Source organism: Entelurus aequoreus, linkage group LG12 (assembly GCF_033978785.1).
Source record: "Entelurus aequoreus isolate RoL-2023_Sb linkage group LG12, RoL_Eaeq_v1.1, whole genome shotgun sequence".
Taxonomy (NCBI): Eukaryota; Metazoa; Chordata; class Actinopteri; order Syngnathiformes; family Syngnathidae; genus Entelurus; species Entelurus aequoreus.
Window position 1 is genome coordinate 13255777 of NC_084742.1, and position 15116 is coordinate 13270892.

A 15116-nucleotide genomic window follows, 5' to 3' on the forward strand; every position below is an offset into this window, starting at 1 on the left:
AAAGAGTCAGCCTAGTGATGTGTACTGGTCATGATTAATATATTTTATTATGTTGTACATTTACACCATGTTACAAGTTTGAGACAACAATCCAAATGGGAAAAAAACCACACACAAAAACAATCAAACATTCATAATTTAGTCAGGTAACATCATATACATACTCTGGAATGATATCAGCGAAATAAATTAACTTTTTACGGCGTTCGCTTTGAGGATACCCCCCATTCCAACTCACGCTCATTTGTCAATAAAACAGATCCAGTTAGTTAGCAAGACTCAAGTAGGTAAGCCCACCCCGCGGCACGGACTTCTCTGTAAACAAACAAGAATCTGTAAGTGTGTTGCGTTACCAGAGAGGTTTATGGGTAACGATGAGTGGCGGCGGTGCTCCCTTCATGCACAAAGAAATACAGCAGCACATCACACAATAACCATGACGACACCCTCTTTTTTGCATGTCACTCACGGGGGAAAACACTTCTTTCATATGAGAAAAATAGAAAATAACAATAATTCTATGATACCAACAACAAGAGGGGGAGGGGTTTCAGTCCATGAACTTGCGGTTTGGGTTGGCGCCGAAAAGAGCCACTCGGATGTCGGGCATCATCTGTGAACACAGCAAACACGTCAACAACATACATGGGATATAATTATTTATTATTTTAGGAACGTGAAATATGGTTTATGACATGCATTATGCATTATTCATAGGCGCTGGTTCAGTATGAAAATGTCATGCTTTGGCTCATTATCCTTCACAAAATTGTATTACTTCTACAAAGTTTCTTTCTGCAGTTGGACTGAATTTATCATGAGGTTGTGGAACTTGACGCTAATTCGACTGACCTTAATTTAACCGGCAAAGCTTCCCTCATGCTGCAAATAAAAGCTGAATAAAACGGATTAAAAGATAGAAAAACTGGTTTGAAAGTACAAACCCCGCTTCCCTGAGTTGGGAAATTGTGTTAGATGTAAATATAAACGGAATACAATGATTTGCAAATCATTTTCAACCCATCTTCAGTTGAATATGCTACAAAGACAACATATTTGATGTTCAAACTGATAAAAACATTTTTTTTGGCAAATAATCATTAACTTTAGAATTTGATGCCAGCAACATGTGACAAAGAAGTTGGGAAAGGTGGCAATAAATACTGATAAAGTTGAGGAATGCTCATCAAACACTTATTTGGAACATCCTACAGGTGAACAGGCAAATTGGGAACAGGTGGGTGCCATGATTGGGTATAAAAGTAGATTCCATGAAATGCTCAGTCATTCACAATCAAGGATGGGGTGAGGGTCACCACTTTGTCAACAAATGCGTGAGCAAATTGTTCAACAGTTTAAGAAAAACCTTTCTCAACTAGCTATTGCAAGGAATTTAGGGATTTCACCATCTACGGTCCGTAATATCATCAAAGGGTTCAGAGAATCTGGAGAAATCACTGCACGTAAGCAGCTAAGCCCGTGACCTTCGATCCCTCAGGCTGTACTGCATCAACAAGCGACATCAGTGTGTAAAGGATATCACCACATGGGCTCAGGAACACTTCAGAAACCCACTGTCAGTAACTACAGTTGGTCGCTACATCTGTAAGTGCAAGTTAAAACTCTCCTATGCAAGGCGAAAACCGTTTATCAACAACACCCAGAAACGCCGTCGGCTTCGCTGGGCCTGAGCTCATCTAAGATGGACTGATACAAAGTGGAAAAGTGTTCTGTGGTCTGACGAGTCCACATTTCAAATTGTTTTTGGAAACTGTGGATGTCGTGTCCTCCGGACCAAAGAGGAAAAGAACCATCCGGATTGTTATAGGCGCAAAGTTGAAAAGCCAGCATCTGTGATGGTATGGGGGTGTATTAGTGCCCAAGACATGGGTAACTTACACATCTGTGAAGGCACCATTAATGCTGAAAAGTACATACAAGTTTTGGAGCAACATATGTTGCCATCCAAGCAACGATACCATGGACGCCCCTGCTTATTTCAGCAATACAATGCCAAGCCACGTGTTACATCAACATGGCTTCATAGTAAAAGAGTGCGGGTACTAGACTGGCCTGCCTGTAGTCCAGACCTGTCTCCCATTGAAAATGTGTGGCGCATTATGAAGCCTAAAATACCACAACGGAGACCCCCGGACTGTTGAACAACTTAAGCTGTACATCAAACAAGAATGGGAAATAATTCCACCTGAGAAGCTTAAAAAACGTGTCTCCTCAGTCCCCAAACGTTTACTGAGTGTTGTTAAAAGGAAAGGCCATGTAACACAGTGGTGAACATGCCCTTTCCCAACTACTTTGGCACGTGTTGCAACCATGAAATTCTAAGTTAATTATTTGCACAAAAAAAATAAAGTTTATGAGTTTGAACATCAAATATCTTGTCTTTGTAGTGCCCACTGCTCCCCAAGGGGATGGGACAAATGCAGAGGACAAATTTCACCAGATCTAGTGTGTGTGTGACAATCATTGGTACTTTAATCTTTAATCTTTAATTCAATTGAATATGGGTTGAAAAGGATTTGCAAATCATTGTATTCCGTTTATAATTACATCTAACACAATTTCCCAACTCATATGGAAACGGGGTTTGTAATATCATTAGAAGTACGGAAGTACCTCGGGATACCAGTTTACTGGTTCCCCGACGCAGTTCATATCTAGAACAACTAATTTTGTGAGACAGCGTCGCAAATTCAAATGAATTAAAATCAATTTAATCCGTGCTTGTCACAGAATCAGAATCAGAAATACTTTATTAATCCCTGAGGGGAAATTAACATTTTCAGCACAATCCCATTCAAGATCAGACAAACATTACAGGGAGACAGAACAGGATCGCTGACGGGTCTGCCAACTTCCGGCGCCCCTTACAAAAAAGGTGAGATACAGGTAAACAATGAGGGGGAAAGGGGGGCATAGGGGTCTAAGCCTGGGTATAGGGGGTCTAGACTGAGGCCAAGGGAAGAAACAACTCATAAAAGCACACATCCCTCTTACATGTGTGTAAGAGGGAAACAAAACCCAAAACGGCACAATTTTAACAGGTAACATGCCTTACAAAAAGAAAAACAAATTTTTATATAAGAAATATTGTATGTCAATCAACACAATAAAGATTAAGATTAAAGATTAAAGTACCAATGATTGTCACACACACACTAGATGTGGTGAAATTTGTCCTCTGCATTTGACCCATCCCCTTGGGGAGCAAACAAAGGTCTTCAATGTTTTCCAGGCCAGAGACGCCCAAACTAATGAAGTGAAGTGAATTATATTTACAGGTATATAGCGCTTTTTCTCTAGTGACTCAAAACACTTTACATAGTAAAACGAACCCATTATCTTCATCTTTTAACTACATCTTAACCAGTGTGGGTGGCACTGGGAGCAGGTTGGTAAAGTGTCTTGCCCAAGGACACAACAGTGGTGACTATATGGCGGAAGCTGGAATCCGACCTGGAAGCGGGGATCCTCTACTGACAGATCTTGTATAAAACTGTATTTGAACTTAAAATGGTCCTAAAAAGGTATCTAGTTCTTGTGCAAAACTAACATATTCAAAGATTACAGTATAGCGACGCTATCTGGCAACTAGCGTGCTAATTGCAAGCTGACAAGAGCGCTAATCACTAGTTGGCAGCTAGCGATGCTAATCGGCAACGTTAGCGCTAATTGTTAGCTGTTCTAAATGCTAACATAAATATAATAATATAATGTGAAACCTGTCTTAAATGTTAACATGAAAAGAAGGAACACTGTAGAGGACACCGCAGTGTCCGTGGGTGCTGAAATTGTGTATTTCTTTAGCCGTTTATCCATCCATCCATTTTCTACCGCTTGTCCCTTTCGGGGTCAGTCATGTGTGCGCAATATATACATTTTCTTGCTCATTTGGTTTTACGTTGTGCTTTACTTTGCAGCTGCATAAGCTTTGTTCTATCTTAATGTATTTTATGTCCTTTGTCTTCTGCTATGTTTCTCTTTTGTTTTCAGGTTATTTTTTGGTGGACTTTTTGTAACCACATAATTTCTCCAATGTGGGATGAATAAAGTCGATCGTATCAAGAGACATGAATGTCTTTCTCTATTAAAAGATGACATTCCCTAAACAAAACTTAAATTAACACATACCAAAGACTATAAAAATGCGACCCTTTATCTCCCTGCTTGGCACTCGGCATCAAGGGTTGGAATTGGGGGTTAAATCACCAAAAATGATTCCCGGGCGCAGCACTGCTCCCCTCACCTCCCAGCGGGTGATCAAGGGTAATTGGTCAAATGCAGAGAATAATTTCGCCACACCTAATATGTGTGTGACAATCATGGGTACTTTAACTTTGCTAATGTTGGAACGCATTTCCTCAGCATATCTGCATATTGAGAACGAAATAGGCACTGACACTACCCATATCCTAACTATGCTAGTGTGATGGTGCTCCGCTCCTAAGCATTCGTTGCACGAACATACTAGCTTTGTTAGACTAGGTCATAGACTGTATAGGACAATATGGTTTACATACGAAATGTACATTTCCATTTATTACAAGTAATAAGAAAACGTAAATGCCTGACTTACGTATCAAGGAGGAAATTAGCAAGTTTGGCGTCAGATGAAAAAAATCTTCAATCGTCTCCATCTTTCAAAGGCATCCCCGATACAAATCCTTGTTTTGTTCCTGGCTTTGTCATGAATAAGTTGAGAATCGTAACGACGCCTTTTAGATTTACTAAGGTCTGACATGTTTAGTAACTTTACCAGTGGCAGTAGCTTGACGAAGGTGGCGGTGCGTAACTGGCAACCTGGATGTGACACACTCACAGACTTTTTAAATTGGTCAAACGGTGGAGGGCGAGGCATCGAAATGAAACAATAACATTTCGGGGCTGTAAATCTAATTTTGAAATGAGCATATCGCGGCTGAACTACTGTTATCAGTTACAAAGGTATTCGAAAAGAACATGATTTATTAATGTCTTTTGACATATCCGGGCCATTTAATGATGACTTGACATGAAATTATTACGTATACCTTTAAATTGGGACAAGCGGTAGAAAATGGATAGATGGATTAATGTGGTGCACTTTAGTTCTCGTTCTCTAATAAGCAAACGACTAGTTCACCTTTTTCTTAATTTGCTAACTTTAAAAACAATTGTTCAAAATTAAAAAAGAAAAACAACTATTTTAAAATGAATGTACTAACTAATAGGCTTCTAGGAGGTACCTGCTGAGCCATTAGGTCCAGTCTGCTGTCCAAGGTGTTGGACACTTTGATCTTGCCGTCACCGTTGTAGAGTTCAATACCTCCAGAGCTGCGAGACCCAAAAGACTGGTAAGTTTGTGTTTGGTTAAAGCGGATCAAAGGCAGCGCTTACATGTCCGGAGAGAGGAAGTTGTCCTGGTCGATGCGGACCTCCAGGGTGTTCTTCACCGCCGCTTTGTAGATGGGAATGTTTCTCTGGATGGATGCCTGGAAAGACGAGAGCCGTGATGGGGATGTGATCGCAGAGAAGAGGAGACGCTTGGACTCACCTGCACCAACTGCACGTCTTGTTTGCGACATCGAATGGTCACTTTTGTCTCCAGCAGCTGATAAAAACCCTGGAAATAAACACTACAATTTGTAATTGCCCTAAAAAGGCATACTCACACTTTGTATTGTTACTAGGATGCAATACCAATACCCCCCTCTCCTGAGCCACCTTGGTGTTTAACATGATTGATTTGCCCTTACTTCTACACTGCTGTATTATGTCCATTTCCTTGATTTTGTGGATTATTTTGTGTAATTGTAATTATTTCAACTGTGCAAAGCGTCGGCTATCATTAATTACCTACGAGAACAATGTGTGTTGGGTAATACTTTATTGCTCTCACCAATGTGTAAGCTAGCGTGCCGAGGGGTTTGCCTTTGGCCTTATTTTGAGTATTTCTATTTATTTCCATTCTGATATGTGTCGGTTATTATTAAGAAATTGCGAGGAGAGATTATATTTAGGGGTGTTCCGTTACAACTTTGTCACTTCTGACATGATATCGGAGCCTTGATTATTTGTCAATACCAATATTAATCCGATATCAGCATAACTCATAGTCTAGTATTATTTTGTAGGGGGGATTGTCAGAAAAAGGCTTAATCAAGTGAAATTACTCAAAGAACAACTACTGTTATTTCATGTATTTAAAACACTGACCTAATGACAGACTAATGCCGTCTTAAAATTGAAGTGGAGTTTTTTGGCGACAACTGGTGTTCACTATTATTTATTAAAATTACGCAGTTCGTTAAATGATACAGACACGTTTGTTACTGGATACTTTCTGCCTTGGAGACTTTGTATGTGTAAGTAATATGCAACTATATTTATTTGATACTTGTTTATATTGACAAATGTGCTCTTTAGACTGCAATATTGTTCAATGAAGGACAATTACATACTATATGTCTAACTTGTGCGCTATTGTGTGCTTAGCTCAGGGGTGTCAAAAGTGCGGCCGGGGGGCCTATTTTTTGGGGACAAGTGTTGTAAATTAGCTTTGGCTACAAACAATATGATGCATATGGGGCGGTATAGCTCGGTTGGTAGAGCGGCCATGCCAGCAACTTGAGGGTTGCAGGTTCGATCCCCGCTTCCGCCATCCTAGTCACTGCCGTTGTGTCCTTGGGCAAGACACTTTACCCACCTGCTCCCAGTGCCACCCACACTGGTTTGAATGTAACTTAGATATTGGGTTTCACTATGTAAAGCGCTTTGAGTCACTTGAGAAAAAGCGCTATATAAATGTAATTCACTTCACTTCACACTTCACATACATTGGATAACTGTTTCAGATGTCTATGTTTTTGTATCTGTCCCTATTTCAAATAAACCTCTATGATATAATAACGTTTTTGGCACGCAGCTTGTTTTTTTATTAGCCCTCGCCAGATCGTAAAAATGAAATTAATTAATTATTATCGAGATGTTATTAGTAATGCTGTGTAACCAATTTTTTTTTTTTTAAATCAGATAAATCCCACTTTTGAATTTAGATCGATACTGAACAAGTATTACTAGTAGTATAAACTCATTAACATGATTTTAATTAACTTTAAAATCCATCCATCCATCTTCTTCCGCTAAATCTCAAATTAAAAAAGATCCCTATACAATTTTACTGTTAGAAAAGATAGAAGGTTTAAGGAGCAGAATAAATTGTGTGATTAATGTGTGTATATAATTGATTAATGCAATAAATATTTTTTGTGATTACTCGCATGAGTTAACTTATTTTTGATAGCCCTAGACAGCCCAAGGTTTCACGTTGTTCCCATTGGGTTGAGTTTTTTCTTGCCCTGATGCGGGATCTGAGCAGAGGATGTCGTTGTGGCCTGTGCAGCCCTTTGACACATTTGTGATTAAGAGCTATGCAAGTTAACTTTGATTTATTGATTAGATTACACTAATTTCCTTTGTCACCTACTATATAACACAAAGCTAACGTGGATGTTTATTTAGCTAGATTAGCATATATATGTACATTGGTTTGCTTTTAGCATCTTTAATGTACAAAATGTCTCAATGTGGCCCCAGCATCCTTCAATTTTACTGAATGTGCCCCTCGCTGGAAAAAGTTTGGACACCCCTGGCTTAGCTGTTGTGTAGCTGCTAGCACCTATAGCCTACCTTGTTTACCTTTTGTAAATGACTTGACTAAAATAGAAGAAAAGACCAACCTTGTGTGCTTATTGGAGGACATTTAGATGTTATCTGGCTGTCCCGCTTTGCACAAGTCAACATTCTGCATGACTGCTTGTATCTGAGATTTTACAAGCAGGCTAATAACATCCGATACTTTTTTCCCATGTATACCAGATATCAATATTGGATTACGACGACCCTAATCACATTACAGAACTTAGTCATTTTATGACTCATATGTTGAACTTAAGCATGTGCATGCAATCATGCAGTGCCTTGGCCCACCTCTTCCATTCATGCCAAACGAGGGATCTCTGTACCGAACTTGAGCATAGGTAAGAGCGCTCGTAAAGCCTAATTGGCCGAGCCCTATTGTATGTTCTTACATGGAACCAGATGGCAGTGATGAAAAAATATACATAACAACAAACTAAATGTGGTAAACATATTATTTCGTTTTAAAACAAAAGGACAAGTCTTTTTTTGGACCATTTGTAAATAGTTAAAACGCATGTTATGGTTTAGAATTATTGAGTTAAGACTGTTATCGGTGTTGAATCATGTGTTAGGATTAGACAGCTGTTGTCCCCGGGTGAATGCTAACCTGTAGAATCAAGCCGTCGATGAGAGCGGGATACTTGGAAGGTTCTCGTGCGACTTTAGCGAGTCGTTGGCGAGCCTCGTTCAGCATTTCCTGAAGATACATGACAACAATTACGATAAAAAACAAATTGTGTACATGAAATTCCACCTCACCGATGACGGCGTGACTTACAGAGATCATGTCGTCACGAGCCTTCAGGACCTTCAGACGGGCCTGGTTCATCAGGTTGGACATTTGTCTGTTAAGTAAACAAATAACAAACATCTTAAGTCAACGTTGGTTTGTGTCCAAACACAGCGGGCAGGTTACAGAAGAGGCCATTGTGCTGCCGAACAACTAAACACAATCACGGGAACTTGGGATGTCACAAGCGGCACAGCCCAGGACCGTTTGTGTCCTGTGACGTCTGGAAATGACTCACATTTTCTTCTGCTGTTCAATCTGCTTCTCTTTCTTCTCATAATACTCCATTATCTTCAGACGCTGCGTTTGCACCAGGCGGCCCTTCTCAATGTTGAACTCCTCCTCTGCCTGCAGGGAGAGATACCCACTGTAATTTTTGAGAATACTCTTCACTTAGGGATGTAATGGTATTGTAGATTGCAGTTTCAAAATCTTCACAATGATGCAGTGACGCGTGACGGTATCAAAAGAAAACTTGGTGAGTGTAGTTTTTTTTCTGGCACTTATGCTTTGAAGCGTCTGAAAAATAAACTACATCTCCCATAAACCTCTGCACAGCACGGGACTGCAATGTGAGCACATGGTACGTAGTAATGGTTAAAAAAAAGAAGAAGCAAGTAAAGTGTGTTCCACTTTGTAGTAGATATGAGGAATTGTTTTTTTTCCCAAATCCTTCCATAACCTTTTAAGTTATGTTGCTAACAAACAGACAAACAAACCCTGGCGAAAACATAACCTCTTTGGCAGAGGGTATAAAGCACGCCACCTTCGTCTCGGGAGTTCCGAGCCAAAACAGACTCGGTCAAGGAAAAGCAACTGCTGCCCACCAAAGCTAGTTGATAAGCTACAATCACCCATAAATGTGAATTCACTTTATTGAGAAACTTCATTTTCCAAAATGAAACAAAAAATGTCCACTGTAGAGGACACTGCTTCTGAGAAAGTAAAAGTAGAAAGACACTAAAATGTACATTATTGTTTTGTACTTGTTACACTAGATGTTTACATTGTCACTTTAAAGACACTCAACTGAAAGGTTTTTTTCAATATTTGCTTGAAACATTTAACTTTCCCACACAATGTTTTGCACTTAAAAATACATGTTTGTAGTAATATAGATGATTAGAACATTTTAGCATTATGTTTGTGTTCAATTTCAGTAAGTGTGTTCATCCTAAACATCTCTGCCACTTAATTTTACACACTACGGCATTTTTTTGGACACAATAATATTGTACTGTGGCCTTAATACCGTGATAATATCGTACCGTGAGATTTTGATATTGTTACATCCCTACACTTTACACTTTATATGGTACGTTACTAAAAGTTGTGGTTGTGATAAAAACACTGAAAGACCTCAAGACAACATTCTATAATTATTATAAGGATCTTATACAAGAAATGGAAGTTCCAGGTCCCTAAAACTGACAAAACAAGCCCCCATTGCTTTAAAATACCCTTTAGCGCTCTCTGGTGACGAGCCTGGAAATATCTCTGGAGGTCTATCATTAGGTACACTTGCACATGCCAAACCAATAACTGTGCGAAAAATTATAAATTTGCCTTTGATTTAAACTGTCAGAGAGGTGTTGATCTAATATTAACTCAAATATGACGGCAACAAATGATCAGAAATATTTGAATCCCAACATTCCAGAACAGGGCTAAAAAAAACATTAAAATGTTATATTTATTTCTAACATGCTTTGCCAATTCACATACAATAGAGCAGCGTTTCTCAAAGTGTGGGGCGCGCCCCACTGGTGGGGGATAGAGACATGACAGATGGGGCGCGAGGAACGGGAGGAAATTTCACTTTTATTTTTTTAAATTATATTCTTAAGATTTTTTTTACTATGCTTTCATTTTTTATACACACTGTAAATCACTTTGTGATTCTGTCTGTGAAATCCGCTATATAAATAAATGTAAATTACTTATTTTTCCTGTAGGCTTTACATTTCTAGGTAGGAGCGAAAGTTTGACAGACACAGAAACAGTAACTAATGGGGGCGGGGCTAAGCGGAAGCTTTGTGAATGGCGAGTCACTGTGCGAGGATTTGCTGTTTTGCAAATACATAAAAAATAGAGCCACTGCTGATGAGCTGTTCAAGATAATGGGCAGTTTCTTCAAAGAACACGACCTTAAATGGGAAAACTGTGTGGGCTTTTGCTCTGATGGCGCACAGACCATGGCAAAGTCAAGAAACGGGCTGCAGGCTCTAATAAAGAGGGTTGCGCCAAATGCGCATTGGACACACTGTCATTCACCGGGAAGCACTCGCGTCAAGGCAGCTCAGCCCCGAACTCAATGAGGTTTTAACAGTGGCAGTGTCAAGCCTGCAACCCCGATTTGAAAAGCTGTGCAGTGCAAAACAGGCTCATTGCAGCCACTAATGCTGGAGTACTGTAAAACTCATGTTCACTTGCCCTGTCTTGCCAAATGCATATAGCTCCTCCTTTTGTTTTGCAAAGATTGCAAAGTGGCACTTTTATTTTTATTTATTATTGAACTTGATGCAAGTTATTTGATTTATTATTGAACTTGATGCAAGTTATAACACTTTTTTTGATTTATTATTGAACTTGATGCAAGTTATAACACTTTTGTTTTATTTATTATTGAACTTGATGCAAGTTATTTGATTTATTATTTAACTTGATGCAAGTTATAACACTTTTATTTGATTTATTATTGAACTTGATGCAAGTTATAACACTTTTTTTGATTTATTATTGAACTTGATGCAAGTTAACACTTTTTTTGATTTATTATTAAACTTGATGCAAGTTATAACACTTTTGTGTTATTTATTATTGAACTTGATGCAAGTTATTTTATTTGATATTGAACTTGATGCAAGTTATACCACAGCTGCAAAGTATTTTATTTATTATTGAACTTGATGTTATTTTATGTTATTGAGTTTGAATGTATAAAACTTGATGTTATAACATCAACTTGATGTTCAATAAATTTGAAAATGTTAAGCTTGGCATTAGCGTTCTGTTGGGGCGATGGGGGCAGGTGGGGCTTGAAAACTCCCCCTTGTCCAAAGTGGGGGATGACAAAAAAAGTTTGAGAACCACTGCAATAGAGTAACGTTGACACTATTCAACACACCCGAATTAGATTAATCACGATTTATCATAGTAAATTACCAAGCTGGATGCCGAAAATATGACTGCGAACAAATGATCAAAAATGTTTCTGTCCCGACATTCTATATTATATAATAACAGGGAGAAAAACAAACAGAATGTGTAATGAGTAGTGCTGCCAAACAGTTCATTATTCTAATTCAGATAATCACTTTTTGCCGATTAATTTGGCAATGAATCGTGATTAATCACAGCTGGACACCGAAAATATGACCACCCCAAATGATCAGAAATATTTGTGTCCCAACATTCTAAAAACAGGGTTAAAAAACATTAAAATGTTTTATTTGTTTCCGACATGCTTAGCAAAGTTACATCTAAGAATCATCAGGTTTTGCGTTCAACGTGGTTGTAATTTGCCATGATAGTCGAAATGTTTCTGTCAATCAATCAATACTGTATGCTGATTGGGAGTTAGGATAAAAGTGCACTAGCTACGATTATTATTATGACCAATAACAAACCTTTGCGTCAATCTCCTCGGCCTTCTCGTTGGCCTCTTGCTCGATGAAGGCCATCATATGCTTGATCTGTGGAAAGTGAGAGGTTCATCGCATTGTGCATTCATTTCTTTAACATATAATGCAATAAAGAAAGCCAAGTGTTGTCTTTCTCATGGTGGAGCTGCCACTTTTCTCATAATGGTGAGGAATGTTTGTTGCTATTTCTGGCTCTAATCACAAACTTCAGAGTGAAGGGGGTGCGCTTCGGACTACATAGTAATGTAATGCTATTGTCTATGCAGGGTCAAATGGGACTGAATTAATTAAATAAATAAATACTGAAATAATTACTTACTTACATACTGTATGTGGACATCACATTTTTGGTTGTGTAGACCACAATGCAACATACTTCTCTACAAGACCCTGGTTTCCACTTACAAGGACATTATACTGCCAATTAGTGGTGGTGGATGAGTATACCACATCACATACCACAACTTTCAAATATTGTTTGTTTTTATACACATTGGGTTCCAATGAGCCCAAATGATCAAGATACATTTAAAATGTATGCCATACAAGAGTTTGGGTCCTAGGAGGCTACTTAATTAAAATTAGCATTAAATACATAAATATGTTATTAAATGTGTAATTAATTAATTTAATGTAAACATACGCAGTATAGTTAACTATTTAATACATTTTCACAATTTGATTAATCATTTTAATTTTGCAATCAATTATTTAATGAATTATTTTAAAAATGTATTTATTTCATGAACCTTCATGAATTTATGTACTCGTCAAACACACCCATTAAAGTCAGTGGGCGGGGCTAACAAGAATCTAACCCTATTATTGCTTTGATCTTATGTCTGGAACTTTTGAAGAATTTGAAAAGATGGCGGCTAAGGAGTATATACTTGTACTTTTTCGATAGTTAGTGGTAGATATTTTAGATCTTGCGCAGTATGCGAAAGCAAGACCTGCTGACTCAGAGCATGTAGCAGCTGAAGTAACGGAATTTATTGAAATTGTCAAGAGTTATTTCCGAACTTTTAGACCAAGATATCCACCAGTTCTCTGATAGAAGAATTCCCAAGACAAGTGTAAATCCCGCAAAACCAATCAGGTGCTAAGATCCGCCCACTGACTTTGACTGTTAAGTTTGACAGATAAAGTAAATTCATTAAGTGCTGACAGTAAATGAATAATTAAACAATTAAAACATGAAATTATTAAGTCACAAACTAATTCATTCCATCCATCCATTTTCTACCGCTTGTCCCTCTCAGGGTCACGGGGGGTGCTGGAGCCTATCTCAGCTGCATTCGGGCAGAAGGTGGGGTACACCCTGGACAAGTCGCCACCTCATCGCAGGGCCAACACAGATAGACAGACAACATTCACACACTAGGGCCAATCAACCTATCCCCAGGTGCATGTCTTTGGAGGTGGGAGGAAGCCGGAGTACCAGGAGGGAACCCATGCAGTCACGGGGAGAACATGCAAACGGGGCTCGAACCCAGGACCTTTGTATTGTGAGGCACATGCACTAACCCCTGTTTCACCGTGCTGCCAAAGTAATTCATTAAAACATAAAATAATCAAATAAATAACGAATAATTACACTGACAAATAACTGAATTTCAAAAGAATTAAATTGTGAGATAATTCAATAGTTAAATATATCTCATTTTAAATTAAATTAATTGATGACATCAAGCGGTAAAAAGTGGATGGATGGCATTTAATGAAACATGTATATAATAAATAAATTCCAATTTTAATTAATTAATGAAACATTAAAGATTGGCAATAAAAGTTAGACTTTGTAAGACTTCCATTATATTACTTAAATTTGTTTTCACATACAATCCCTCATTTTTAAAGAGTGGCGGTAATCAATAACATTAAGGGAAAACCCGACTTAGTGCAATACCATGCATGGGAGAGATACAGCTATATTTTGGGGTTTAACTTTGCTTTCTTGTGTCATATATATACAGAACGTTTACATTTAATTCAAAGTAGTTATCGATGTAGGCTTAGTTATATGTTGGGGATTTAATAATGTTTGTGTTTCCTTCTTCTGTAAAGTGTATTTCACTGAGAAGCTTCAGCAGTTCCTCATAAAACCCTGACATGTGTTTGTCATGTGATCACTAGCCCGGATGACGTCATGACACATCCTAAGTTACACAATTTTCTGCTTTTAAAACCATGTGATTGTTCTCGCTCATTTTAACATTGACCTACTGTAGCTAGCTCAATCAGCCAGTATGATGTTAGCCATTTCCGACACAATAGAAGCAACTACGTTTTGAAAAAAAAACATGTTAATAAAAGAAAACATTCTTTAAAACGAGTAAACAACCGGAAAAGGGGTTATATTTGAAGGTGAACATGCTTCATTACCTGCTTCTGAACGTCGGCATCGCTGAGCGCCATGGTTGCTAGCTGGGCCTGTCATGAAAGAAAACATCGACAGCAACGAAAATACAATTTCATTAAAAACACACAACTATATTAATATGCATTAAAGTGGCTTTAGACGGTCGCATTTACCCTAAAATGTGCAGTAAATGATGAATGAGTTAATCCCCGCAGTCGTGACTCGTAAAGACGTCTACCCGGAGAGGTCAGCTGATTCGGACGGTCACGTGATATTTACTTCCTGCTCTGCTGCCTATCAGATGCGAGAATAAAGCGGAAGTCGAGAGTTTTTTTAAATTAATTTTTTCATCCATTTTTATCTTAGCGGCAATGAAGTACAACACATTAGAGGACACAAAACATACGAACGTTTCAAGCAATCTTACACAACAATAGTAACACAATTATGAATGGCAAAGTCGTACAATTGCCATTGCTATTCAGTAAGGAATTATAATATAAAACGAAAAATAAAAGAGTCGCAGAAAAATGTTTCTGATGCATATATTTTAATTTTTTTAGTTATCTGAATGTATATAGTGACTTACTCAAAATGCTCAATTCAGAGTCAAACAAAAACA

The 15116-nt window shown here is 38.2% G+C and overlaps 1 protein-coding gene across 1 annotated transcript; it reads right to left on the reverse strand.

The window, feature by feature from the left end:
- Nucleotides 1-22: 22 nt before the first annotated feature.
- atp6v1e1b (ATPase H+ transporting V1 subunit E1b) lies at nt 23-14777 on the reverse strand. Its single transcript, XM_062064799.1, has 10 exons — nt 14668-14777; nt 14518-14565; nt 12118-12183; nt 8727-8836; nt 8477-8543; nt 8306-8395; nt 5552-5620; nt 5395-5489; nt 5244-5331; nt 23-613 (listed from the first exon to the last, which is right to left on the reverse strand). Exons 2-10 carry the CDS (start codon nt 14548-14550, stop codon nt 551-553), a joined length of 681 nt encoding a protein of 226 aa, XP_061920783.1. The 5' UTR covers nt 14551-14565; nt 14668-14777; the 3' UTR covers nt 23-550.
- Nucleotides 14778-15116: the final 339 nt, after the last annotated feature.

Excerpts from the sequence above, each read along its gene's own strand:
- atp6v1e1b (XM_062064799.1), bottom strand. The coding sequence starts at position 14,550 with ATGGCGCTCAGCGATGCCGACGTTCAGAAGCAG. Across the intron at positions 12,184-14,517 it reads ATGCCGACGTTCAGAAGCAG|ATCAAGCATATGATGGCCTT; the intron begins GTAATGAAGCAT and ends CACTTTCCACAG. Across the intron at positions 5,332-5,394 it reads AACTTCCTCTCTCCGGACAT|CTCTGGAGGTATTGAACTCT; the intron begins GTAAGCGCTGCC and ends TGGGTCTCGCAG.